This window comes from Mugil cephalus, chromosome 18, assembly GCF_022458985.1.
Source record: "Mugil cephalus isolate CIBA_MC_2020 chromosome 18, CIBA_Mcephalus_1.1, whole genome shotgun sequence".
Taxonomy (NCBI): Eukaryota; Metazoa; Chordata; class Actinopteri; order Mugiliformes; family Mugilidae; genus Mugil; species Mugil cephalus.
In genome coordinates, this window is record NC_061787.1 from 20492138 (window position 1) to 20518891 (window position 26754).

Here is a 26754-nt window from a genome sequence, read left to right on the forward strand (position 1 = left end):
ACATTTTTTTGTTGATTTGTTAGAACACTATCCTAATGAATCTGGTTTGATCCAAATAATTATGACCCAGATTGTATGTTATGAATAGCAATAACAGTTTTCTGCCTGGACTTTGTTAAAGACTAAATTACAAATGGGGCCTCCTGAAAGCTCAGAAATCTGAAATATCCTTTGCATTTTTAGTTTGAGGTCTTGAGGTCTTTTGAGAAGTCTTTCAGAATCTAGATTCTGTAGATTCTAGATTCTTTTTAATAGCTCAGGGCCCGTTCAGGCCTTGCATTGTCATCTGTCCTGGGGAATCCAGTCACAAATAACCAGTTTTAAAGACAGGTGTGAACACCCAGGACACATTTGTGTGATCTGATCCCTCACCACATTTGGTGATAGTGTGAGTCACATTTAATGTCATTTCCTTTGGTGTGAACACACAATGAGTGAGGACCATATTCCAGCTATGGGAACCTCAGGGTACGTTCCATTTTGGCTCTAGGTTCCTCTGTTTGGTTCATCCAAACCTAGAGAGTGCGTGTGATGTGAGTTTTGTTACCGGTCCTCTTTGTATACTGGTAGCTTTTCAACTATAGAATAGTCTACTTTTAAGTGCCACTGTATATGTTAGTATTTATTAGGTCTGGGTGGTGTAACGAAAAATGTATATCACAATGTTTTTTCAAAATTCTGATGGTATCATGGTATATCACGTTTTTTTTTTATTTATTTCATGCAAAATCAGGTGTTCACAATATATTTTACTGTGATGGTGAGTAAATATTGTAGAATAATCCCACACTAGTAGTAAAATAGGTTTCCATGGCCCCGTGTTAGCGCTACACGCTGATGTGGAAATCCGGGGACATTTACAGCTCAGTGATTGAAATGTTATCAAGATGAAATGAAGAAACGGGGACACTTACAGTTTAAATACAAATATTAAAACCATCCCAAAGTCAGTGTAAACTGCCCGGAATTCTAAATTGTGTTTTTACTTTATTTAACTTTTTGTTTTTTGTATTTAGGCTATTCAAATGTTCCACCAATCACAAAATTGGTGGAACAAACAAGGCTACATATGAACACATCATGACAAAGTAACAGTGACCCTCGCCTGATGCTCAGTAGAACTTGAATGCATCATAATACAATTCAATGCAGCCACGTAACTGAGTGGGTGCTGCTTTACTGGGGCGACTGTCGACAGAGATAATATGAGAAACATGCAGTCTGCTACTCCAAATTAGTAACGTTCAGTTAGCTACACTAGGAATCATTGCTCTACAGTGAACTGGCGACTTATCCAGAGTGTAACCCCCCTGTCATCTGATGACGGCTAAGCTCTGATGTCCTGGGTCTCTGCTCTGCTGCTCCTACTCCTGGCATCCCTCTCAAGTCTTTTCTGGTAGCCAGATTTTTGTTTTTTGGGGCCATTATCTTAATTGATCTTCCTCTCTGCCTGCTGAAGTTCACTCGCTCGCACTCACTTAATTCACATGAGGAAGAACGAACATGGACAAAACCATTTTAAGAAGTGCCAAAATTGCATGACTGTGTATCTACTTGGATTCATTAGTATGAATTTCTGTGAATGACTGCAGGAATCAGGTCATCTAAGGTACTTGACTTTTCAAGTATTAGTGGTGTTATCTCAGCAGATAAATCAGATGCTGCTGCAGAGGACAAGTATTAACCTCTGGTGGAGCAAATGACATTAAATACAGAGCATAAAGATGAGAATTCCTTCACTTTTCCTTCATCCCTTCCCTATCCATCTCTGTTCCTGTCCGCTTCGCCCCCTCTCTCTGTTCATCCATCTCACGTTTCAAAACTTGGCCAGGGTTTGTACGTCCGTGGTGCAGAATGGGTGTTGCTTTACTGAGGCTGCTCAGTGTGACTACTCGGTCACATCGCTGACCCACAGCTGGCTCTGATCAAGACCAGTGAGGCCTAAGGAGAAAAGAAGCAAATAGAAGATCCTCCCCTCTTGCCTCTTCACGGGATGTCTGTTGGTCTAACGTGGATAAGCTACATTATTAGGACTTGTAGTGAAATGTTAAGAACAAAGCAGCTTCTGAAACCAAAGTTCAGTCATGACTTTTATAGGAGTCTTTTGTACTGAGCAGAGCTGAATCTTAAATCTAAATCCTTTAGAAATAATGTTTACACTGCTCCTGGTGGTGTCTGTATATGTAGTATTGTTACAGATCCCTTGGAAAAAGCCATTTGTGTATTTATTTGGTGCAACATATTTAAAATAAATAAATAAATAAATAAAATAAAATATATAAATATATATAAATAAATAAAAAAACCTGGATAGGTCTCCAGTATGTTAAAGGGTTAACACAGGGAGACAGACAACCAGTCACATCTACGGCAAGTTTAGTCACCAGTTAAGCTAACAAGCATGTCTTCAGGTGGTGGGAGGAAGCTGGCGTCTGGAGAGAACTCACACAGATACAAGCAGAACATGCAAACTATAAAACAGAATATAGTTAAGTACTTATATCAGACTTATTTAACTTTGTAGTTAGTTTACTGACCGAGATGCACCTTCAAATGTTGTGTATCCTTCCGTCCAATTTCTTACCACAGACTTGTGTCAGCTTGGGAGTTTTAATAGTCTACTACCAACTTTCTGAAATCAGATACCCCTTATCCAGTCTAATGGCAAGGATTCACATTTTCAACAAAGAGGTCATGTATTTTGAATGTCCGTAATTTTGCCTGAATCCATTTTTTTTTTAAACAAAACTCTTTTCCAAGATATTGTCTTGATTACATTGATTACATTAAATAATTCTGTGACAGTATTTGTCCTTTATGTGACATAATCATCTGATGTGTTTTTTAAAATAACCGAGGGGAAACAAATAGCTTGTAAATGACAGCTCACTTTGCAGAGCTTTACGAGTTGGATCTCATTCAAAAGGGCCCCGTGAGAACTCTACTCAGTGTGCGTAAATTCACGTTTTAAATATGACATCCAAAACCTGATAGGACTGGAGCACATAGCCAGGCCAATACAAAAAGTCCTGAGGCTAATTGAAAATGCAACGTCAGCAGCACCATGATGCAGATATTGTGATTGTTTTCCAGTGGTTTCCAAGTCTTGTGCAAACTTGAATGCACAGAATAATAGGTTAGTACAGGAAACAAGTGGGATGCTTTACACTTATGTATTAGCTTAAATTTAAGTCTTAACGTCTGTCCTGCTCAGGACTTGTGTGATCCTTTAGGCATGATTCCAAGCTGTGTTTTCTAATTGGGTCTTAAATTAAAGTTCTTTTTGCTTTCCCTTTCTGTTTTCATGACTGAACACTGTCTTAGATTTTGTTGAACTCAGGCCTGTGCCTAATGAGATGGAGCAGGCTGTTTTTCTTTATTCAGCAACAGAGAGTCCAGCATGACTCATCTGGCTTTGGTGGAGTGAGATTGGCCTTTCTTCTGAATATCTGCTTCAGTAGATAAGAGCTCACTTAGAAAGGCCTGACTTGAAAGATTTCTCTCCAGGTTCAATGATGCATTGGTGACATGGATTTTCTTCCCCCACATAACAAAGGTGTTTTTATTATTCGTATTTTATTATGTGTGACTCCTCTTCAATAACCCCAGTGGAATGTCTCACTGGGGACTCGAATTCTCAGGATCCTGTCAGTGGCCAAGTCCATCCTCACCGTGGTCAAGCTCAATGTAAAATCACTGGTGTGTGTCATGTCATAGTAGTGTGTGACTGTGTGTGTGGTCGAAGGAAAGAGCTCAACTCTGGATCTATCACCCCTCCGCCCCGGTCACTCACTCACTCACTCACATGTTTCCCACTGGTGCAGTGCGAGGACGAAACTTAGCACTGATTGGTTCCTCCAGGCAGACGCTGAGGGCGAGACCCACTCCCTCATCAACTGGCCGTCCAGGTACACCCAGGCTGGTTGTGTGTCACCTCAGCTTACCGTGTTCCCATTTCAGCTCAACTTAACAAAAATACCCACCAACCCTTATGAGCAGTGCTTCTTAAACGACTAGGCCCAAAACACCTTCTGGTTTATTGTTTTTTTTGTATAATTTCATATCATAATGGAATTCTGCTCTCAGTTTTGGGTCCTGATTGTCTGATTGGAGGACAAGAGTGTTTAAGAAGCTCTGCTCTTTGAGCTTTGAGAGTCGTCATCATTCTGATCCTCACCGTCACCAGCTCCGGGCCCCTTCGCTTCAAGCCATAACTTCATCTCTCATGTGTACCTGTTGCTGTGTTCAGCTTAATCCCCAGATTAAAAAAACAAAAAACAAACTGTAAATGTTGGATGAAACATCACGTCATGAAACCTTGTCTGTATCCATCAAGACTCAAATATGGACGGTTACAATTTCAAGGTTGTCTGTGTCTGTGCAAATCTTTAAGAGGAAAGAATTGCAAGGTTTGTACTATCTTATATTGGTATCGCTGTTGTGTAATTATACTTACAGATGATAGAAAAGAAATAGTCCTTGCAATCATGAGGTTTACTTTTTTTCCGTTACGGATGTCTGTATGAACAGCTAAATCCTGCAATAACTACAATAGATGCAACTATAGCAGGGGTTCATGAACAAAAAAAACAAAGGAGACTTTGCATAAATGCATAATTTCTAGTCCAAGAAACACTCCCACAGCTCATGTGAGATATTTATAACATTTCTAAGTAACTATCAATCTATGCTATGCTTTATATGAAGTATAACATGTAGAGGTCCTGCTTAATTAACGGTCAGTGTGTTTTTTTGTTTTTTTTTTGTTGTTTTTTGAAGGGTATGTCAAGTTTGGATTTAGACACTAAAATAAAAACAGGAGTTTTTTGATTGTCAGTTTAAAAAGCAGATAAACTAAAATGCTAAGCAAGTAAATTTACCTTTTGTCCTTTAATGCATGAAAACAGAAAGATATCTAAATGAAAAAACAGTTGTCATCTTTTTTATATAAAAATCAGATCATTAAAGAAGAAAGATTGATTTTTTTGGTTTTAAAAGCAAACTTGAAATAGCTTAAAAAAAATGCACAGATGCCAAAAAGTTTGTAAATGTTGATATTTACCTGTCAAAAAGGATATTAATATCAAATAAGAGGAAGAGGAATGTCCTCCATTGATTCCTCTAGACCAGAGGAGCCGAGTGTGTTGTGTTTGTCTGTGTCCTCTTTATGATCTTATTTTAGACATATATTCTCTGTCTGATCATGTATCATAAATGTTAACCAGTCCTTTGTCTCTCTGAAGAATCAGAGTTAGGGAGAGACTTGCCAAGGAGGAGGGCCGCCAGAGAAGCCCTGAGTTGGGAAATGTTACAGAAGCTCCAGTCTACCGCAGACAGATTCAGCCCCAGGCTCAGACCTCTACCCGCTACTACCACCACACAGACCCACCGGCTCCCCACTCTTCCTACTCCCACCTGCACCATCATCCCCAAGCTCAGGCCACCAGGTCTGGTTCCCAGGGAGGACACGAGGCTGGCGGTTACCCCAGTTATCTGTCTATGACGTCTGGTCCTACACCCAGAGCCGTGCAACAGCAGCAACAACAGGTCCAGGCGGAAGAGACAGAGGAGTCTGAGGATGTGAAGACTGAGGGGCTCCTGAGGAGCAGAAAAGCCGTCCTGCCCTCAGAAATCCGCCGCAGAGAGAGGAGCACAGAGGACCCACGAAGAGGTAGAGGGGATGACGAGGTGGGAATGTCCAGGATGCAGAGCTTCAGCCAGGAGAGGGAGGTAGAGGCTGAAGAGCTAGCGAGAGGAGGTTTCAGAGGAGGCAGAACCAGGTGGGACGAAGCGGAATACACCTCCCATCTGCAAGGTGCAGAAGCCAGAACAAGAGAGCATGAAAACACCACATATATTCACAAAAGTCCCAGAGGGAGCTCCACCTCCAGTGCAGCCGTGAGCCGCCAGGTGTCGGGTGCTGGTGATGCACGACTACTCAATCAAAGGACCCTCCAGCACCAGACGCAGGACCCCCACAGTGTCAGAGAGGGTGAGGGTTTCAGTAACGGAGAGAGTCACAAGGACGCTCGTGGCGTGTCTGTGGCCCAGCTCAGACATTCCTACATGGAGAGTGCCACCACCGCCACCTCCACCACTCCTCCAACCAGCCGCAGGAATAACCTGTAGGTAGCAAGTACAACCCTCTGCTTACCACTGCTCACTGGCTGCCGCCTGCGGAGCTCACAGTGACGCTTCTAACCTAACACCAGCTGAACAACTAACAAGGAGCTAGGTCTGCTGTGGAGCTAACAGTGATTTTTGTTGTACAGTTTCTAATCTTCATGCATTAATCGCCTAACACCAAGCTTCCGCCATTCGGATAATTGGGTTTTTCCTACTTTACTGTCGCTGTGACTTTGGGCCAATTAATGTGTGCAGTGTAACTGTTAATAAATCTGCATGGCTGTGCTTGAATTTAAAAACCAGGGGTGTGATTGAATGCTCAACGCCTCGGCTTTTAAACCAGTCCATTATTTTTCTACCTGTCCCTCTCTGTCTCTCCCTCACCACACTGTATTTTCTGTCTTCTATCTGTTGGTCCCTCTCCTCGGACGTCCCCTGCAGTGAGGCTGAAGGGGGCTTCGAGGCCCCGTGGAGAGGGGAAAGGGAGAGGGGCCGCAGACCCCGACAATATATCTGTCCCGGGGAGAGTAGAAAGACCTCAGAGAGGTTTAGGACGCAGCCCATCACTTCTGCTGAGCGCCAGGAGACTGATAGGTACTGCTCTGGGTTCGAGACCGCATGGCTGAGAGGAGAATGTCAACATGATCATGCATGTTGAAGAAATCATGCTACATTTTATATGTTAACGTACCGGAATGTTGATTCTAATCACAAGTTGGTTGTTAATCAGTCTGTTTAGTTTCCAATCAGTAATTCAATAGAATGCAGTTAATCAGATTAATATCATGAGATGGATCATAGCACCACAGGCCAGTGGAAATGAAATGCACTCTCATACAATAAACTCTCCTTGATTTACATTTTCCCCCTTAACAACATTAGCAAACAGGGAAGCTTAAAGGCCGAAGGTCCCACTGGCCGGGCCTTGGCTGTGGTCCTCACATGTGACCGTACTGAGGAAGCATGAATTGGCCTTTGTGGGTAGATCACGCACTGAGACCATGGAGCTGAACAGACTTCTGTAATGCCGTCTAATTCTCCAGATTAGTCCGCTTGACTGTGTTTCCCCTCTTTCTTTTCCTAACACACGCCGTCACATTTGCAGCATACCAGAGACAAACTGCTTTCCTCCTCACCTCGGCCGGCGTCTAACTAGCCGTCATCTCCCTCACCGTTCACTGCTTTCTCATATGCATTGGTTCATGGATATTGGTACTTTTTACTCATTGTCTTTTTCTTTGTTATTTTGAAGGTCCTGTGTGAGTTCAGAGTTTGCTTCAACTGAAGGTAAGTCGTCCGTAGGTCGTAAGATTATATGTTGACAAATGTAGACATTTGGTATTTGTTGCATTTGATTCCCAAAATCAAAGCTGAAATGAGGAAAACAGATTAACTCTAAAAGGAGACTTGTGTTTCATGAAGATATTTCCAAGTAGCTTCTTAGGCTCTGAAAGACTAGTGGGAAGTTGGGGTTTGATTAGAAACATCTGGAGCACTTGAAAGTCTCATGAGTAGACGAGTCTGTAGGGACCTGATACTTACGTGTAATTGGATGAATTTGTTTTGATCCTGTATTCTCTCCTCAGTGAATAGTATTTTAACAATCAATTATCAGCCACATGCTCCTCTCTCAAGGTGTGAACAGGGGTGAAGCTCTTTGGGGGACAGATGTTAAGACCTTGTTGCAGAGTGATGACAGGTTATGTCTCCGTCCACATCTGCTGTACTTGGATAGGTGGCAAAACGTCGCCAGTTTCCCTTTTTAAGCTTTGTCTTGTTTTTAGTAGACAATAGTATCTGAAACACTAACTATTAAATTGGCATAAATATCTGCAGCTTCACAGCTGCAGCCAGTCACAAATGACTAAAATGTGACTTTTCAGTGGCTTCGTATCAACACTCAGACAATAGACAATGACACATCTTCACATTTCGTTTAACAGGAAAGCACCTTTTTTTCTCTATGGAGTGGAGTTTAGAGTCATTAATGGTGCTCACAGTAGCATAACAGCACAGCAGCCTCACAGAGAGCTCATCTGTTTTCAATAAATACGCACTCAGCTGGGACACTGCTCTGTACTGACGAGAGTTATATGGAGCAGAGTTCAGCACAGCGGCGTCAGTCAAAGGGAATAGTTGTTTGGTGATGTCATGACATATGTCTTACAGAGAGTGTATGTATGTGTGTGTGTGTGTGTGTGTGTGTGTGTGTATGTACGTGCGTAGTCAATCCTCTCACACCTGTCTGGCTTTTCATGTCTCCTCAAATGACGCCACTCACAGGTTTAGTGTTTCACCTTTGCTCTCAGCTATCCAGCCAGATGGTGATGATAGAGAGTAATAATGAAGTCAAATATAATGATATCATGATTAGGGGATATTTCTACACACGATCAAGCATAACATTATGACCTAATATTGTGTAGGTCTCCCTTGTGCCTCCAAAGCAGTTGAGACTCATCAGAGAATGGACATGGGCCTTTTGAGGGTGTCCTGTGGAGTCTGGAAACAGGATGATGCTAGTGGGGGTCTTTGGGTCCTAATGGGTTGAGGGGAGGGGCCGCTGTGGATCATCTCACAGATACTTGGTCAGTTTGGGATCTAGTGATCCATCAAGGAGTGTCATTGCTATGGGGTGGGGGGGGTCTGGTCTAGGTGGGTGCTACATGTCTAAGTAACATCCACATGAATACCAGATCTGAAAGTTTCCCAGCAGAACATTGAATTATCTCAAAATGGTCAATGTTATTTACTTCTCTTGCCAGTGGCTTTAATGTTGTGGCTGATGGGTGTATATGCGTCCTGCAAACAAATTATTGATTATAAAAGAGAAAGTATCTAATATATTAATGCCTCTTCCCTTTTTGGCTCCATCCCTGCAGCAGACGAAGAGAAACTAGATGAACGGGCCAAGCTGAGCGTGGCAGCCAAGCGCTCTCTCTTCAGAGTGAGTTTCAGATTCAGCCTGTTGATTCTAAGCACTAAGCTCAGAGGAATATGCTTCCAGTTATGGACACAAACATGTAGTACATCTGACACTTGTTTTCTGTCCTCTTGATAGTTTGAGGATTTAGAAATGAAACGTTTAGAGAAAATGCTTTCATTTCACATCTGTAAAACTGGCTGTAAACATGCTCTGTAGTCCTAGTAGCCTGAGCTCATGTCAATAAATACTTTTGATTTTGAAACATCTTTCATGACAGATATGATCTTAATCCTCTCGGTGATCTGTCTTTAATCTTTGTTCTCCTAATTTATATTGATGCTTCTGTACATAAATGAATTCTAACATTCATCTTCTCACAGACTGACCGGCGGGAGATTAAAGTAAGGTGCATCACTCTGTTGATTTATAATAGTCCTGCATGTTTACTCTCCGTCCAGGAACTGGAGAAGAGTATTGATGGAGGAATTCCTAAATTACGGTCCAGGAATGCAGCTGTGGACAGGAGACTAAGACGAACACAAGACCGATCGAGAACTCAGCCGGTCACCACTGAAGAAGTCGTCATCGCAGCCACGTAAGCCTTACTCGGATTATTCGGTTAGAAGCTACAGTTTATGGATGAGACTGACACAATAGTATTATTTAATGTCTTGTTAGGTTATTAAAAAAAAAATCAATCTGCAAATGAAAAAGAGAGCTAGAGTCAAGAGATAATTAATTTAGCATAAACATGCGAAGGGGGCATGAGAAGTTGAGCACATGTAACTCCTCATAAATCCACAACGTGCTACTTGTATTTTTGACATAATTTACACTCACTTGCCAGTTCATTAGGCACACCAGTGAAAATAAATGCATTCAAATAATACAGTGAATCTTATCTTCAGAAATGTTATGGTATTGTCATACTACTCAATTTTATCATGTTGTTCTGACATATGTTCCATTATTTTGACATTTTAGTCAATGCTTGGCTTGGAGGTGTTGGTAAATAATTAGAAGATCTACTTAAAACAAGATCATGCAGGCTATTTCCCCTTTACCAGTCTTTTTGCTCAACTAACTATATATGGAAATGTGCATTCTTTTCAAACGTTTCCCTTTAAAAGTGTAGTTCTTATAGGTAGGAAAGACAACATTTTATATATTTCTCTAATTAAAATGTTCAGTACTACACAGACAGGTTATTGTGGGGTCAAATATCTCTATAAACTATCCTCATGCCTCAACACTAAGAATAGGAAAGACAACAATCTGTTCCTAACAAGGGCAACTGGACTTGTAGAGGACGCACAGTATATATATTTTGGGGTACACCATGACCTGGATAACTGAGAACCTTCACAGACTTTATGATCCGTGGTGAAATGAAAGCTAATTCACTACCTTTACCTGTTCTGGATTCAAAATTTCATTTCTGTGTGAACTTTCCCCACAAATTCTGAAATGAAATTTTAATTTGCACCTCTAGCCATTATTTATAAACTCTGATGTGTTTTCTGTCTGGACCCTTCCTCACCTCCAAGTCACCTCGTTTGTTTTTTTTGTTTTTGTTTTTTTGTATTTTCTCTGCCTACCTGTATGTATGTATGTGTGTTCCTCCTGTCCTTGACCACTGTAGCGTCCCCTCTCACGTGCCACAAACGGTGGCTGTTCACACCGCTGTAGCACGCCTCCCTAGCCCCACCCTAGCTGGCAGTGCCGCCCTGCCACACAGGTAGACGGCACACACGGGTGCACGGATATGAACGCTCACGTTTGACCTGCGGTGTCTGACTAATGTCTTTGATCCTTCCTGGTGCTGCTGGTTCATCATTTCTTCTCAGCGGTTCTTCATAATCGGAATCTAACCTATAGGATGGAGTTGTTTTGGTTGTGTAAAGGTTTGATGCATAGTGTTTTTTGGAGCCCTCCTGTGTGATTACAGGAAACTACATTATTGATTTATTAAATAACACACAAGAAGAAGGGGTTTGTTTGTGGTGCACTACTCACCCTGCATGTCTAAGAAGCCTTTTTGCTTTCAAGACTGATTGGATGTGGTCAGATGCTCACAGATCACTGTGCTGTCTGCTGTATACAGTAGCATGTCAATTACTAGCCTGCATGAGCTCCTTTTTAGTGCTTACCAGAAGTCTCCCTCTCTCCTTCCATTTTCTCTTGGGCGTGATCCGCCACTCAGCCTGCAGGCATCATCACAGCGGAGCATGGCTGCCCAGGAAGAGGCTCGAGAACGAGCTCGGGAACAGGCCCGGCAGATGCAGGATACCCAGGAGGGTCAGAGCTCCAAGCAGGCGCCCCCAATGGAGGGAAAGGTTGAGAAGCCGAGTCAGGGTCAGGACGAGCCTGATCTCTGCACGCTCAGCTTGGCAGAAAAGATGGCGCTGTTCAACCGTCTGGCTCAGCCCCCGACCAGGGTCACCCGAACCAGAGGGGACACGCGCCAGCGCAGGGCCAACGCTCGCTACCAGACACAGCCCATCACTCTGGGAGACATGGAACAGGTGAGGGAGGGAGAAGCAGCAGCATTTATTTATTTTTTTTTTAACCAGGAGATTACAGTTAAACTTTATTTTGGAGATGATTGTTTTTTTTTTAATTATACTGTGCTCTTGTTTTATTAGTCTGTAAGGTATTTAGGAATTAGAAATGTCATTCTAACTCAATATACATCTGAAAATGTCCTGCATTAAGAAAATACTGGTGTATGATTAGAGACATTTAATTTATCTAACTTACAATCATTCATACCAAGGAAAGAATTTAATTAAATAACTGATATTTCAAAACATTGTAACAGTTGTTAACTGGAAATGTGAAAGCAGTCATGTAGTCCACTGAATAATTGATGTGATGGTCTGTGCTGATGAACGAAGTAGATTTCACGGTGACAACTAACCTGCTCCATTGTGCAGCAAAATGCTCAGTCACTGCTGGATGTAAACGTAAAAGAATCTTAATTGTGAAATAAACTCACAGAGGCCTCTCAGATTACCATGTTATGAGAATGTTGGTATACTGATGTTAACATTAAACATAAATATTTATTATGTAATATTATTTATGTATAACTATGTGATAAGATAAGATAAGATGGTACAGTACAGTACTTCATTGATCCCCATTGGGGAAATTCAAATGTTACAGCAGCACAAGAGTGACCAGAAAGAAAGTAAAGGATTAAAGAAATTAAATAGGACACCAACAAAAAGTACTGTACAAAAGTACAGTACACAAAGTGACAGCCGTTGTGGATAAAGTGACAGTGTAAGTAAGCTACATATGGGCTCAGTGAGGTCAGAGCTGTGTGCTGTTGTACAGTCTGATGGCAGTGGGCACAAAGGAGCGTCTGAAGCGTTCAGTTCTGCTCCGCTGGCTGAATGAGCTGCCCATCAGCCACAGCTCATAGAGTATTCCTTGATACTGCAAGGAAGAATTAAATAGAAGAAACTATAATATTATAAGTAAATATCAGGTATCACAAGCTAAACAGTTATTGTGTTTCTCTTTTAGTAAAACCCTTTTTTTACACTTTAAAGAGACCATACTGGAAGCAAGATATATACGTATTCATCAAAATGGATCCTTTAAATGTGCCCAAAGCCTGACGCAGATAAAAAACAGCCATTTGTCATCAATTAATTTGAAACCAGCAGCAATTTCCTTTGTGCAGTTGGAGCAGTAGAGAGAAAGAAATTAAAGGACTGTTTTTAAATAAAAGGTTATAAGATATAAAGTTTCTTTAATGGAAACACTTGAGCAGTGCTAATTAGCATGTTTTAGCATGCTAAAATGTTAGCATTGTTCTTTTAACAGTGTTAACATTAAACACACAGGCTTATCTGACATTTACATTCATCAAGCAATCAAAATAGATTCTTCAAACGTAGCTGCAGCCTGACACAGACGGCTTTAGCCAACCTTATTTCATTTTTTGTTTGTTCACTTGGTTTTCTACAAGACTATGCAAAAGGAAAAAAAAAACATCCTCCCTTGCTTATTTTCACGGTGTCGGTGTAGATGGTGTTCGTCTTTGAATTCTTTATCGAGAATTGTTTCTGCCCCAGGAGCTCTCAGACATAGACATGGGGGATGAACAGGATCTGTGTGACAGCCCAGTAGAGCTCCTACACGTAAGGCTCCTCTTGAAACAAAACCACCATCCCGTGCAAGGCTGACGCAGCTGGAGCGCTCGTCTCAGAAATGACCAAACATTTCTGTGAACAACTGTGTGGCTTCTCATATGTTTTATTTTTTACATATTTTTTTTGTTTTGTTTTGTTTTTGTGGCTCGCCTCCACGTTGGTGTGATTTCATTATGAGTGTACATGTGCATGGGCCCGGCTTCTGATAAAGTCCTGACTCATCATCTCGGCACTGTTTTCCATAAAGAGGCTGTGATGTGTGGATGAGGGGTCGGGAGGCTTGAAAGACTCCTCTGTGGGGCAAGAGAGGAGAGGGAAAACACTTTAACCGCTGTTCATCACGCACACTGAAAGCAGAATTTGTCATTAGCTCGTTTGAAACTGGCAGCAGTTTCAGGGAAGAGAAAGAAAATAGGGGCAGAAAGGAAAAGGAATTTAGAAGGTTTTGCAAGATCATGGATGTTTACTGTTGCTTTTCATTCATTGCTCTGCAGAAACGTCAGGTTAGTTCTGATTTATTAATGTTTAATAATGGTTAGAATTTTGGAGTATGTCTTTCAGTTTGGGCTAGATTTTCTGTGTGTAGGGGTACTGCTGGCATGGCTTTTGGATGTGGGCTGCAACTGGCTGACGAGATAGGCTGCTCTTTTGGTTTCGATGGTCAGGAAGTGTGATGAGTCAGTCAGGCTGCGATTAGTCGTCATGATTCTCTCAAGTGTTTGCGTGTGCACTTTGCCTGACCCGTTCCTCTGCCTCGGCAGCAAACTGACCCACTTCTTTTGTTTGTCTCTTTTTTTCTAACATCCTGGTCGCACAGATTCACAATGGTGCAGGCTCCCGCTATGGACACCTGCCCTCTTCCTCATCACCCTCTGCACTCAGAGCAGGAGGCACCGTCTCCACCGACCACGCCGGAGACATCCACATCACCAGAGCGGCAGCCTGCGTCGTCCCCAGCTCCGACCGGTGTCTGACCCAGGAGTCCTCGGACCACCGCTCGTACCAGATCCCGCCGCAAGGTGAAGATGAAGCCGGTCTGGGGTCGGCGAAGAGGAAGCTGCCCTCACCCGAGGGCCCAGTCAGGCAGGCTGCTCCTCACCAGCCTCCGACTGAAAGGGAGAGGAGAGAGGAAGAGGAGGAAGAGAGGGAGGAGCTGCAGCAGTGGCAGCTTTCTAGAGGGAGAGAAGAGGGAGCTGTGCGGAGCTCGGAGAGCCACATGCTCCAGGAGGGGACGGAGCACAAAGGGTATCTGAGGGAGGAAAGATACCACTCAGACAGCCAGAGGACCCGAACCATCAGTGGAGGTAAGAACAAAAGAAGAAAAACTTCTAATTTCTTGTGTCTTTTGCCATTATTTATGTTTATTTGTGCATTATAGGCCTGTAACATCAGACTTTGTTAAGAACAACATCAGATAATAACACAAAAGAAAACCCCTCATGCTCAGATGTTTTTAGTGGCAGCGTTTTGTGGCAGTATCCAGTAGAATATTGGGCTACATGGAGATGACAGATCAGATGTTTGTTAATGAGCTGTTAATAGATGTTATTCAACAGAAACTGTGGTAACTAGATCATGTTATGTTGAACATGTTAGTATGGTAGCATTAACATTCACATTACACTGGTCGAGAACTGTTTGGACAGTGACTGTGGATTTAACTGTAGATGATGATGATTATTATTATTAACAAATATTAATGTGCATTTATCTGTCATAATAGTCTCGTGTTAGCATGTAGGCTTTAAAAGTCATTATTCATGTATTGTAGTCAAAACACACTAGGAGAGTATTTGTAGTTTAAGATGTTGACTTTTAACCCTTTACCATTGCTAATTAGCCCATTTTAGCATGCTAAAATGCTAAACTATGACATCTGTTAAACCTCCCATATGCTTATTAGAATATGAGCGTACTGATGATTTATTTCATTGTGAATTTCACTAAACATTTTAAAAGTAGAGAGAGTGACGCTGGGAAATGAAATGGCCTTTAAATATTTAAAGAGCAAACCGTGAGACTGTGTGAATACCAGCGTCTGTTTCAGTTACCAGTCAACCACCTCTCATCCCGTCACATTTCCTGTGTGTGCCGTCTGAAAAACTCGTCACGCTCAGATATTGTGGTTTTTTTAGACTTCCTTCGTGTGTGAGCAGCGTCGGCTCTGAGCCACACACTTTGTCTCTGCATCAGCGTACAGCCCGTCAAGAGACTATACAAAACAGCCAGACAAACAAATTTCGGTCTGTCGTGGTCGTTTGGGGGGCAGGGTGTTAGGGCTCCAGTGTTTCTACTGCGTGGGTTATTTAGCTGCAGCTATGGCAGAGACGTTAAAAGCTGTGAAAAGTGTCTGTGCTGCTTCTCACCAGCGACTGAAGGCTTTCTGGTAAGCATGAATGATGTCCACTCCCACCCTACTGATTTGGACTGTTGAGCCTGAAGGTTTAGTGACTGTAACTGTTAACATTTACATAACTGCTGTCAAGTTATCGATTTCACTCGCTCGTCTGCTTGCATCACAGATTTCCAGGAGTCCACCGTGGTAACATCCAGACGAGGATCTGGTTCGCCCAGGAGTGGGTGTCAGCTTCCTGTGGACGACACAGACGGACTGGTCCAGCTCGAGCAAGGAGACGAAACAAGCGACATGATGGCCCGACACATGTCCATCAGAGAGAGGTGAGAAAGCTGTTGTTGTTTTTTTATTTTTATTTTTTTTGTGTGTGTACAAGTCGTGCATCAAAAATAATTTTCTACCAAGATGCATCAACATGGAAAAGAAATATTTGAAAGACCCCAGAAGTACCTGTGTATAAACGAACTTTATTAAACGTTTTAGCTGGAGTCTTGCCCTTTCTAAAATAATCTTTACTACATATCCAACTGTATGCACGTCCACACCGTTAATCCTTTCATTTACATGGAATGCCATTTACTTTAGCAGAGCTTGAAATAAACTCTTTTTGGTTTTATAAGCAAACCTTTCCAATAAAAGGGTTGGAATGTGGTTTAGATGGAAACTGAAAATTAGATTGTGAGGACTAGATAATTTGTTATTTAACCCTGCTCCTGTTTTGCTCCTGTGTCCTGGGATGGAAAGGTTGAATATTAAGAGGCAAAATATTATATATGAACTAGAGATATTAAGTATTCACATGCAACTAAATTTAAAGTAGATGTCTTTTATAGGTGGAATTTTGAATAAAGACATTTTAATTCTGCAAAAAAAAAAACTATATAAAATTGGAAAAGCAGAGTCTTCTGTCGCACTCAGTAGACTTGGGGATAAAAAAAATCTACAGTTTGCAAATCCATGACTTAAACTAAGAGTGCAATAGCTTGTGTCTAAATACTTTCCAGCTCAGTCGCTGATTCCCAAACGAATCCTTACATAAGTCCTGTTATGTCACATTGTGTTAATTGACTGCTGGTCACACTGGTAAACACGGAGCAAATATAACCCCCTAAATTGATTGATGACATAATTCAGCTGCACACAAACTAAAGGTTGCCTGTGCCAGTTGGTTCATTGCTTTTTATATCTACATGTCACATCAGGCTACTTTGCTCCGCTCCCACATTCAATGCCTTCCACTGGAGCCAGGGTTTGTATCCCAGATACAGCTGGCGTCACGTATTCAGTTTTACTTTTCATCCTGTTTTTTTTCGGAGAGCCCCCGGGGCGGAACAGGACGTCTACTCAATCTGTCACAAAAGGGGCAGTTGTGAGAGGGGCAGGGGGCACTGCCAGCACCCTGACCTCTCCCTTAACGGCTCTTTGTCTGCTCCCAACTCAGAGAACGGAACTCTAGCTCTTATTTATCTGGTGTGTTCTACTGGATATAAAAGCAGGTTTTCACAACAAAAGTGAAAACTTAAGCCTTTCAAATATTCTCCAAGCCCCCAAAGACGATAAGTGACTATTTTGACTAATTGATGGGCTTTTTCTCAAGAGTCTGTTGTCTCTACTTCCCTGCTAACGTCGTATTGGAATCAAGAAATCTGAAAATCATTGCCTATGGAGGGAAGTAGCACCGGCATTTATATTTTGGTTTGTGCACTTATGAAATATATAATGCTTTAATCAGTTTCACTGAGCCTGCCGAGCTCTTTTTTTGTTTTTGTTTTTAAGCTAAACTAATTGCTACTTGCCTGTAATTGCCTCCACTCCAGGAAGTACTTAATAGAGACACCTAATAGAGAGGTATTAAACTTGTCATCTAACATCTGGTAGAAACCATATTTCTCAAAATATCTAATTATTCCTTTAATAATAGGTTATTGAAGACCAGCATCTCTCAAATCGTTTTTTTAACAACTGAAAATATGCTTGAAATATCTGTCCGTTTTCAGGTTTGTGTTAAGTGGTAAGTCAGATCCAACTGTGCTTCTGATCCTCCACCCCATCTCTTGCAGAGTTGCCTTGTTAAAAAAGAGTGGCGAGGAGGACTGGAGGAACAGGATCAATAGGAAGCAGGATGTGGTGAAGATCGCTGTGGGCGAGCAGCACGCTCAGCTCTGGGAGGTGGAGCATAGCTTCAAGAAGAAGGTAACCGACTCGACGTGAACACTCACTGCTGACTAAACACTTCAACAGACGAGCTCCAGACCGTCTCCTATATCTCACGTCATTTTCACGCAGTTACAACTGTGTGCTGCCTTCAAGTCACGTTAAAAAAATAATAGTGTCACATCTAAATGACTTCCTACTTCAAATTGAGCGACTGAATTCCTGTTGTGATGCCCTCAAAACAAATTCAAGCACATGAACGCATCCAGAGACCTGAGTTTAACTGTCACGTCACTACACTATGACCAAGTGACCAGAAAACACCTTACCACCGAGCCAGTGGTAAGTTGTGTAGTCATTTGATGTGGCCCACAGTGAGGCGACGACAGCTTTCCTGTATCAGCCTCACAATTCAGTTTATTCATTAAGCAAAACATTTTCTTTATTTTGTTACTAATCTGTTGTGCAGAAAGCACTTGGTGATGGTTTTTGGATATCTCTAAACAGAGAGGCTGCGTCTTGTCCATGTCTGTGTCTTCTGATCTTTTTGTTTCTTCTTCCTCTGTTCTTTCCTCTGTTGCAAACAGCTGTTGCATGTTTTTGTTCTTGGACTGATTCAAGAGCTAATCTTCATTTATTCCAGTCCTGACTGTGTATTAGATTTTGTAGTATCTGGATCTAGTAACACAATGTTACACAATCAGTGCTGTTACCAGTACAGTTATATGGAAGTCTGTGATTGACAGATTTAAAGTTTGAAGAGACATTATCATCGTTAATTATAATCAACATTTTAATGTGAAATGGCAGATTTATAGCTGGTCCTGGTCTACTCATGGTCCATTTCATTTGATCTAATTTTCATTATTCTTCTGGAATTGAATTTAAATTTAAGTTGTGGTATTCGTTGATTTTCAAATATGAAAATTCAAAAATTGGTTTACAAAAAAAAGGTTTTTACAGCCTTAGACTTCCATATTTGTCAGTAGCACCAGAATTTATAAGATCTGGTCATTTTTAAAAATGAAAATTCAATATAAAAAATTCATAATGAAAAAATGGGAAATTAAATTTTAATTTTTGCAGCCTTAGACTTCCACATTTGTTTTCTGAATTTAATTTTAATTAAAAGCAGCGTATTTGATAATATTTGAACATGAAAATTAACATTCATTATTTTCTTCTTTTATTTTTCCAGCGTTAGACTTCCATGTGTAGCAGTGTTACTTACACAACATTAGAAAAAGTTGTAAAGTTATTGCAGGTGTTTAATTAAGGTCCAAACAAGATCAGAGTTCATTAAGATGAATTTGGAAGATTAGACACATATTGAGATACAAAGGACTCTTTGTCAAACGTAACTGATGCTATTGACTATTTGTTGTGTCCTCTGTATTTTGTTGTGCCTGGTTTCAAACTTTCTTTCCACCAATTGCATGTTCCATGTAACCTTTCACTCTTCTGTTTGCATGTCCTTCACCTTTTTCAAAGATAATAATAAACCTCATTTCATCCTCTGCATGCTGACTATGTTTCTGTGTTTTTGAAGGGAGGGTTTAGGGTGGGCACGGAACAACATGCACCTCTCTGTTTAGACATATTCTCTACAGCTGTTTTTGTTTCCATCCGCTCATTGAGGTTCGCTCAGCTCCACACTAGTAGCTTTGCCCTTTAAACATTCCCCCATTGGTTCGTTTAACCTCATGAAGATCTTCACTTTGATAGATGTTGTCTTTTATTTTTTAAATCAAATCAGGAAAATCTTTAAAGACGTAATCAAGTTGAATTGTTGGCTGCTGTAAGTAGAGGTTAAAGGAAGGACGGCTGATGTCCATCTTGTTTTCATCCTCCCATTCATTAGAGACACTGGACAGGATTCAGCATCAGTTTCCTGTTGTAGATCAAACAAGATGAGGCAGATGCAGAAAAAGCTGAGCGAAGTCAAGGACTCTTAATGTTTCAAACACAAACAAGGCACCACACCAGCTTTAGATCACAAAGAAATGAGTAAGGGAACAGTTGGCAGATGTAAGAAATGGCACAGTGAAAAGTCTAAAGGAGCTGGTGATGAATGAAACGGAGAAAATATCCCTTCTCTCCGGCTGCTTGTCTGTAGGACGATGAAGCGCCGATGATGATCGATGAGTTTGCTGTGTCCGACCAGCTCTGGGTAAGGCCAGTGTGAAAGGCCCGACTCTCGCCCACACGCACACACACACACACTCAGCGCATTCAAAGTAAACTGGATTAAATCTAAATTTTATTCCCTCAACTTCAGTTCCAGGCTGTTGACATACACTTATGCTACATACAGCCTGGGTGTAACACACGTCCAGTTCACTGCTTGTTTGTGTGTTCACATGGTCGCATTGGTGGTGGTGTCATGGTGTGGGTGTGTTTCATAATCATGTGTGCAGCCGTGTTTAGAATTGTGTTGTGAATTTCTTGTCTAACACGCCAAAGAGATTTTGAATTCTCATGTTTTTTTTTCTAGAAGCAAATATACCTTTGTCCTTTAATATATGAAAAAAGAAAAAAGAAAGACAACTAAACGAGGAAGCAGTTGTTATTTGATTCATATAAAACCAGATGTTTTTGTAAATGAAAAAGAATAAGAAGTTGTTTCCAGCAGTCAATGATTTAAATACTTTTCTGTTTGTCTAAACGGAGCATGGACATGACTTTGGAACAATATTCAGATGTGATTTTAGACTTTCTGGCACAAGGTATTTCATCTGAATTTATCTCAGAGCTTTTCTCTTTTTTTGTTTTAGACTAGAGAACAGAACAAAGGTTTTTTTTTATTGTTTTTGGACTTAAAAATAAAAATCAGATGTTTATTTTTCCTGTTTTCATTTTCGTGGTTTTAAAAGCAAACTTAAAACATTCCCCCCAAAAATAGTAATGCTCGGACCGTTTACTTTCGTGACACATTTATTGCTAATTTTGGGGATTTATAAAAGGTGGACTAATAGTCTGTTTCCCTTTTGTCAAGGAACCTGTTTGACATTTAATTCAAGTAGTTTGGAACATTTCTCAGCTGCTCAGAGCTGGTGTAGCGCATGTACACAGTAATATCTGTTGCAACTGTAATGAACTAATAGCATAAAGAAGAAGAAAAACGTAATGATTTTCTAAGACTATATTATTTATATATTTACATAACCATTTATTGTGTTGCCCAGTTTTGCAAATTCCCTCTGCTAAAAAAACATCCAGGTGTAATTGACTGGCACTCAACAGAGGAGACTTAATCAAATTAGTTTTCTCATGAGTTAGTAATTGAAGAGCAAAGCAGGAATTCATACATCCATACTAGTATGGATCATAAGGTCCAAAAGCACCATAAATTAACTCCATTGTGTCTTTTTAACACCTTAGCATATATAACCTTAGCACTTATAACATCTGTTATAAGTTTGTTGTCGTTGCAACAGATGTTCTTAATGCAATGGTTCACAAGTAAAGTGGTACATTTATGCATTTCCCATTACCCCTCTGTTTCTAAAACCTTGCACCTCTGCAGCTCTAGACTCCTGACCTCCTCTCTGTATCTGTTTATCTTTCCCCTTTTCCTGTGGCCTCCATAGGAGCCTGTCTTTGCTGCTACTTTCTCTCCTCCTCCTGAGCCTCCTTTCCATTCCTCTTCCCCTGATGATGAGTCTGCTAGCCAGGTAGGAAGTAGAACCTGATCCTTCTGCCTGCATAGCTCGCTTGCTCACTCCCTTGCTTGCTTGCCTACAGAGCCACTTCATAAAGACATTCATAAAGACATTTAACGGCACGTCCAAACCCCATTTTTGAACAAGACTCACACATCAGGTTGTTCTGCTTCCACAGCTGCTACCTCGCTGCAAAACTGTAATGACTCTTAAGGACACATTTTGATCACCAGTTTTAAGAAAATGTAATTTTTAGTTAGAAGTCTTTAGAAGCCAGCATGGCAGCCCCTGCAGCTTCGAACGCTTCTTTCAGCACTTGGAGATTTTCTACCTTCTTCTCATCCTTCATCTCTTAATCCTCATCCTTTCTTACCCATCTCCTCTACCCCCCTTCTGGTTGTGAAGGCCACCAGATCTCCCCGACCTATGCAGGTGGATGAAAGGCACCCCTGGAGGCGGAAGGTGACCCTGTCGATGTTGTACACAGAGCTCTCGCACAGTCCCACCCCCTCCCACTCCCTAGCTGCAGACTTTCCACAAACATGCACTTACGGCTTCAGTCAGAATCAGCCCTAAATGAATTACAGTGGGTTAAATTGTTTGTCAGCAACATCTGCTGCTCCATTAAATAGTGTTCTGGTGTAGGTTAAGAGCTCATGACCAGTGTGAGAGATTATCCCCCAACCCTTTGGAGTCTGCTTCGCCACTTTGTCTGTTTGTGACTGTGGAAAATGTATCTTTTCACTCTTAAAACATCAAGAAATACTGTACGATGCAGTGTGGGACAACTTGATAGCTAATCTGATCACAGATATTGAAGCTAAATTTGAGCAAAAAATGCGATCATGTGCACATATAACATACGACCCACCAGAGGGTCCAATCTGACCCATGGGAGGCGAAAACATACACTGAACACATAAGCTGCAATTTCTTTTCAATAAAAGTAACTGCTATTCCTAAATTGTCCACTAGGAGTTGCACTGTTTTGGTCAGAGTTGCAGACACATCACAACACTGAGTCCAAGAACTAAACAGCAGATGGCAGCAACGCACCGAAATTGTAGTTATTATTCTTTAAAAAATTTAAGGTTGTTCATAAAACGTTTCATTCATTTTTCTAATTGTACTTATTTGTACTAAAACAAAGGGAAAGAATCTGGAGTTTTTGTTATTAATAGGGTATTATGCTAGGATGTTACTAGTCTGTCCCACTTCAAATTTAACTAAAATCACAACCCTAAAATAACATTTCCTGCAAAGCATCAGACATTACAAACTACTGGTTGCGATGTTAAATCACCGTGAAGTGCAATCAACGTTTTTTGTTTTGTTTTGTTTTTTTTTACCAGAGACTAGCAGAGGCTGAGATGGAGAGCCAGGGGATGGACGCTCACATGTCCATCCAGGAGAGGAAGCAACTCATAGTGGCTCGGGAGGAGGCGTGGAAGTCCAAAGGCCACGGAGCTGCCAACGACTCCACCCAGTTCACTGTGGCTGCACGCATGGTGAAGAAAGGTCAGCTGGAACGCACACATGAAGCGCACGAATCGATGCTCGACTGTGCTTAGTTGAGTCTCACTCTGAGTCATTGAAGCCTTCTCAGATAGAAACTTGTGGAAAATGACTCTCTTTTTCCGTCATCAGTGCAGAGTAGCTGTTCCTCCATTCACACAGTAAATGGTGCAGTGGTTAGTTTTTCATCGTTAGCTCTGGAGTCAGGCCAGGGGATCTTTCAGGAAGCCCTGATCTGAAGGAGCTAATACATTTAACTACATTACACTGGAGCTAATCATGAGTGGGACAGGAAGGAGTCGAATCACAATTGGCTCTCCATGTTGTGGACAGTGTCTCGAAATAACGTTCCTTACCTGTGAAGCAAATGACACTTGTTATAACCACCACAGCTTTTGTCTTCTGTGTAAACTGGTGCGTACGGTTTAGGGCATCGCTCAATCTGTGGATCTTCATACATATACAGTGGCTAACGTGTCCTTCTGAATTACACCAGGAGACGTGTATGTCAGTTTAATATTATACACAAGTCTGGAGCTTCTAAATGCATTTTATTTAATCATGATCCACGTTTCATCACTATTTTATTGTATTAAACTAAACTCGTCTTTTTTTTAAGTCTCCGTCTGTATCTGAACTGTGGACATCTGTCTGTGTTCCCACAGGCCTGGCCTCCCCTACTGCTCTTCAGTCTCCAGTACTGTCCAAACCCAAGAACACCAACCTTGCCATCTCCAAACCTCAGGAAGGTCAGTGTGACTCTTCAAAATTCCCTCTGTGTGAACTTCTTATGTTCTTACCACTCTTATCTTATATCCCTTTGTTTACCTCTGGCTGTGTCACACTGCAAACGATGAGTCTCCAATTTATTCAGTGGAGTTGGTAAAGACTGAAGGGTTTAATCTGATTTAAACTTAATGCCATGACTTAATTTGTCTTCCAAAGCAAACAGCACATTTAATTACCTATTTGATGTGTTGAACTGATTCCTGTTTAATGTGATTTCTGAGCCATTGAGCTGATCTTTTTTCCATTTATTTTGTCTTTGCTTCCTTTTCAAAAGACATGGAGGGGATGTCTGATATTGAAGGTTTATTTCTTTTCTCTCTTTAGTCGCTATCATTAAAACCACACATATCACCGACACTACTGTGGCTGATGTTGCTATGAGACTTCTATTGGGTTGTGAAGCCTGATAGAACGAACACGTTGGATCGTGTTTACCTGGATGAATGCATGAATCTGAAGTCGGTGCTTGCGACTATGATCAGACCATTGATCAGTGTGACTGTAACTCCTTCTCATTCACAGTCATTTTTCAGCATCACTGGTGGTCATGCACGACTGTAACTGTAGTTTATGTCTGTGGTTTAAATGCTGTGTGTCTCTGGATGTCTGCGTGCAGAGATCAAGGCCATACCAGATCTGAACCTGGAGTCAGACAGGAAGTTGGATAACTTAGAGTCATTCCTTGGAAAGCTCAACAATAAAGGTGAGTCCTGCTTTGTGTCTTGTTACCTGTGAAGAATCAAGCCTGTCAGCACATTGCTAATACGAGGGCAGCCCATTTCATTGTAGACAGGCTCAGATTCAGTCTTCAGTCCGGGCTTAGAAAAACTTAGAGTAGTATCTAGTGGTAACACTATGTGTGTTTCATTTCTTGGTTGTGACGTATCTGTTCTCAGTGCCTGGACTTCCAGAAGCAACCATCACTGTGACACAGAAGAAGGTAAAGGAAGTGATGGCTCTCGAAGATGAAACTTTTTCCAAGTTCTACCGTCAAGTGGAGGAGCTGCCCTCCATCGCCAACAACAAGGTGCAGATAGACGACGACTTTGACGCCATCTTCGGACCCCAGGTGCCAAAGTAAGTTAATAAGAACATTTGATTAGATTGGTGGAGGCCCCATATACATATTGACATGCCTACTGCATCACCATGCTGTAGAAGTTTATTATTTGTCACATGTATGGTGAACAAGTACAGGAGTAGGGAAATTGCACTGCATCAACCCTCAATGTACAAATTTGGAAATGACTAAATTAAATAATGTAAAGGAAAGGGGAAAAAATTAAGACAAAGGATAATATATATAATAAAAATGAGGAAAAATAAAGGATACACATACAAATGAAAAATGGTGATTCAAATAAAAAATATTGAATAAAACAAAGGATACAATTAAGAAATTTTTAAAAAAAAAGAAGAAAATGAGGAATGAGGAGGATTGCTCTTGAGAAACAACTATTGCACCAAAAATAACATGAGTGGGTGTATTGCACATGGACACTGAATTACACAGGATGAAGTACTTGATGTATTTTCTAACTGTGCTAAGAATGCATTCTTCAGCAGACAGTTTGACCAACATCCCCTTCTCCCCCATCTGCCCCACTGAGTCCACTGGACGAGCCAGGATAAATCACGAGTTAAAGTGACTCTTTCCTGTCGGTCACGACCCTTCACCTCTGACCTCTGTGCAGGCTGACCTCAGAGATGGTGCAGCACAAGCGGGCGGTGCGTCCAGCGCGTAATGTCCAGTCCTCCAGGAACCCTCTGAAGATGCTGGCTGCCAGGGAGGACATCAGACACGAGTACACGGAGCAGAGGCTCAACATCGGCCTGCTGGAGAGCAAAAGGATGAAGGCTGAGAAGAGTGAGTGAGGATGCCCATTCTTCTTATCGTATAATTATGTCATCAAGTGCAGAAATTTGTCTGAATCTTTTGAGCCTTTCTAATAGTGTCACATGAGATGGGCATTGTGACTCAAAGGCTGCAACACAAAGTGGAGAAACCTGACAAAGTTATGAAACAAAAAGATGAAAAACTGTTTGTCTTCATTCACTTCTTCTCAGGTGTGGCTGCTTCAGGTATTTGAGCACAAGCCAAAAGCACTTGCACTGCCAATGGAAGGCCAGTGAAGGTGCAGAAGAGGCGTAGCAGAACAGATTTGCAATCAATATTTTACACTTGACAAAATGTCTCTCTTTGCTATGAGTTAGAAAGCTGCTGACCTGTATGTGCCCTTTACCAGGAATTGTGCAGAGCAGCTGCACTTGCTCTCCAGTTTGTTTTATAGGTGCGATGTTAGAAAACCCGCAGAGTCACTTACTTCCCCCATCTCCTCTTACACCAATAAAACATCTCAACACTGTCTAGGCAGTTTGAAATTTGGTGCAGACGTCTAGAGACAAATATCATAAATCCTGAAAGGCTGTGTATGCAGGAATGTTGTCGGTCTGTTTCTTTATCTGTCAAAAGACTAAATATTTTCTTGTCTGTTTCTTAACCACTCTCTCTGCTCTGTTCTGTCGTGTTTTCTGCAGTGAGTAAGAACTCTGGTTTCTCTGAGGTGGCTCTAGCTGGTCTGGCCAGTAAGGAGAACTTCAGCAACATCAACCTGCGCAGCGTCAACATCTCTGAGCAGATGTCCAACAACAGCGCTGTGCCCTACAAGAAACTCATGCTCCTGCAGGTCAAAGGTCAGTTTTCTTTTTTCATATTGATGTTTACACATTGACTACATGCTGATATTTGCTCATTTACATAACACATGATGTAAATATTGCATGCTATTAATGCATCGTATCTCAAAAGTTTCCATTCAGCTTCATACAAATGACATCTGAAGCAGATGGAAGTGTTTCTTGCTAAATATGTCTGAGGATGCTGCTCTCTGCACGAACAAGCCCGCCAAGCAGGAGCATATATCAAGCGCCTGTCTAGGTTTAAAACAGCCGAGGGTCTATAGCAGCTGTTCCTCTGACTTGTTTAAGAGGATGGAAAAACAAAATAGCTGCCGATTTCCACGCAGCTCTGGAGGATGCTGCTTCAAGGCTGTCCTTTCC

General features: G+C 41.4%; 1 protein-coding gene across 19 annotated transcripts in view; it reads left to right on the top strand.

Moving 5' to 3' along the window:
• Positions 1 to 26754, top strand: part of svila (supervillin a) — a 74469-nt gene that overhangs the window by 39208 nt on the left and 8507 nt on the right. For 9 of the 19 annotated variants that reach the window (XM_047568180.1, XM_047568178.1, XM_047568179.1 and 6 more), the window contains 19 exons: positions 5244 to 6125; positions 6568 to 6720; positions 7379 to 7413; positions 9009 to 9073; positions 9511 to 9647; positions 10695 to 10790; positions 11256 to 11577; positions 14036 to 14522; positions 15741 to 15897; positions 17635 to 17767; positions 19845 to 19898; positions 21319 to 21402; positions 21796 to 21852; positions 22743 to 22908; positions 23571 to 23654; positions 24311 to 24397; positions 24591 to 24771; positions 25389 to 25561; positions 26233 to 26388. In XM_047568180.1, the coding sequence (XP_047424136.1) occupies positions 5244 to 6125; positions 6568 to 6720; positions 7379 to 7413; positions 9009 to 9073; positions 9511 to 9647; positions 10695 to 10790; positions 11256 to 11577; positions 14036 to 14522; positions 15741 to 15897; positions 17635 to 17767; positions 19845 to 19898; positions 21319 to 21402; positions 21796 to 21852; positions 22743 to 22908; positions 23571 to 23654; positions 24311 to 24397; positions 24591 to 24771; positions 25389 to 25561; positions 26233 to 26388 (3509 nt within the window). The remainder of the gene's footprint in view (positions 1 to 5243; positions 6126 to 6567; positions 6721 to 7378; positions 7414 to 9008; positions 9074 to 9510; positions 9648 to 10694; positions 10791 to 11255; positions 11578 to 14035; positions 14523 to 15740; positions 15898 to 17634; positions 17768 to 19844; positions 19899 to 21318; positions 21403 to 21795; positions 21853 to 22742; positions 22909 to 23570; positions 23655 to 24310; positions 24398 to 24590; positions 24772 to 25388; positions 25562 to 26232; positions 26389 to 26754) is intronic. The other 10 variants (XM_047568172.1, XM_047568185.1, XM_047568170.1 and 7 more) reach the window with 9 other exon arrangements.